The sequence below is a fragment of the Tupaia chinensis genome, unplaced genomic scaffold (genome assembly GCF_000334495.1).
Source record: "Tupaia chinensis unplaced genomic scaffold, TupChi_1.0 Scaffold143823_1, whole genome shotgun sequence".
Taxonomy (NCBI): domain Eukaryota; kingdom Metazoa; phylum Chordata; class Mammalia; order Scandentia; family Tupaiidae; genus Tupaia; species Tupaia belangeri.
The window spans coordinates 182,013-183,829 of NW_006203673.1; the positions used below are offsets into that span (position 1 = coordinate 182,013).

At 61.4% G+C, this 1,817-nt stretch overlaps 1 protein-coding gene across 1 annotated transcript in view; it reads left to right on the forward strand.

Moving 5' to 3' along the window:
• SNED1 (sushi, nidogen and EGF like domains 1) overlaps positions 1 to 1,817 on the forward strand; it is a 65,299-nt gene that overhangs the window by 33,087 nt on the left and 30,395 nt on the right. Inside the window, exons 16-17 of the mRNA XM_027766996.1 lie at positions 3 to 137; positions 296 to 409. Of these exons, the coding sequence (XP_027622797.1) occupies positions 3 to 137; positions 296 to 409 (249 nt within the window). The remainder of the gene's footprint in view (positions 1 to 2; positions 138 to 295; positions 410 to 1,817) is intronic.

Here is a 1,817-nt window from a genome sequence, read left to right on the forward strand (position 1 = left end):
AGGGTTCCTGGGCCCTCCAGGGAAGCCAGACTCCTGTGCCTCGGGTCCCTGTCACAATGGCGGTACCTGCTTCCACTACATTGGCAAATACAAGTGTGACTGTCCCCCGGGCTTCTCTGGGCGGCACTGCGAGACAGGTAAGGTGACAGGCCAACCCCGCACAGGGACAGCAGGCCCAAGGTGGGGCTGGCCCGGGCTGGAGGGTGGGAGGCAGAGCTGGCCGGACCAGGGTGTGCCACAGTCCAGCGACTCTCATGGAAGACAAAGTGACAGGGACCCTCCTGCACTCCTGCAGCCCCCTCCCCCTGCTTCCGGAACCCGTGTGTCAACGGGGGTACCTGCGAGGACCTGGGCACGGAGTTCTCCTGCCATTGCCACGCGGGCTTCACTGGACACCGGTGCCAGGCAGGTGAGAGGGCCAGGAGGGACAGGCGGTGCCCCAGAAGCCAGTCCCCTTTAGGCAGGGCGACGGGGAAGGCCCAGGCAGAGGCCCGCAGTGCGGGGCAGGCTTCCGTGCCTTTGCAGAAGTGGGCTGTGGGCGCCCCTGGAGGGGAACACACCACGCTGCACTTCAGTGGCACCCTGCCGGGCTCAGCACGTGACCAGGGCCACAGCCTGAGCACCCTCAGCCACGCCCGGGTCTGCCAGCCACAGGGCGTCTGTCTTGGTGACTCTGCGGGCCCTCAGAGAGGGGAGCCAGGGTGCCCCCTTCTGCCTCTGCCCTGCCCCTGTGCTTCAGGGTCTTGGTCCCCTTGCGTGCATTCCCGGAACAGCTCTGCTCTCCTCGTGGCTGGGCTGGAGGGCCTGGCTGGTGCTTACTGAGCAGAAAGCTGCCCCTGGGGTGAGCTGAACAGCCGGTGTCTGCGGCGTCTGTCCCACCTTCACGCAGCCCTGCCCACGACGACACACAGGCCCATTCCCTCCTCGCAGACTGGGTGGCCCATGCTGCAGGCGCCATCTTCAGCGTGTTGTTCCTTGTTTGTTATTAGGTTTCTGCCCTCGGGCGTGTGCACTCACCAGGGAGAATCAGAGAGAGACAGTGAGAGGGAAGTGAGAACTCACCTCTCAGGGGATGGCCACACTGCTATCCCTTCTCCTCCATTGTCCTCTCAGGATTTTGGGCACATGTGCCCTGGGTGGTTTTCGAGCTGCTGGGTCTGGGACGCAAACCATGGTCAGCCACATGAGAGCTGAGTGCCTTAACTGCCATGCCACCTGCTGGCTTAAAACAGATCTGCCACCTGTAAATGCTGCTTCGGAGGGCCCTGTCCCCATAACCTTCCGTAAAGCATCTGTGATTTCACGATTCTCCCACCCAGGCCTCACCCAAACCTGATGTCTGTTCTTGCATGATTTTAGCAGGGTCCGTGTAGCTCTGACGGGCTCATTTTGAACGACGTCTTGCCCTCCGAGTCCTGCTCAGATGCATTACAAGTTGCTACAAGTTTATTTTGGTGGAGAGAAAAAAAATGCCTTCGGGCTCTGTGCAGTTTTCATTTACAAAAAACTGCGTGTGGGTTTCAGAGGGGCTTTTGCACCAGAATAAACTCATACTTCAGCTCCGTTTCCACGGCCCCGTCCGTCCCTTCCCACATCACTACCTGTCCACAGGTGGGCGGGCCACACGTCGTTCCGGCAGCTCATAACCCTTAAGGGCTGGTTTTAGTAAAGCGGAAGTGACAACTGTGGCCCTCACAGGGAGGCAGGGCAGCAGCCAGGCGAGTCCACTGGCGCTCTGGCTGCTGGGCCAGCCCTGGCCCGAGGTCACCGGTCCCCGCCCTTTCTCCTGAGCGCGGCCGTAACTCCGCTCACCGCCC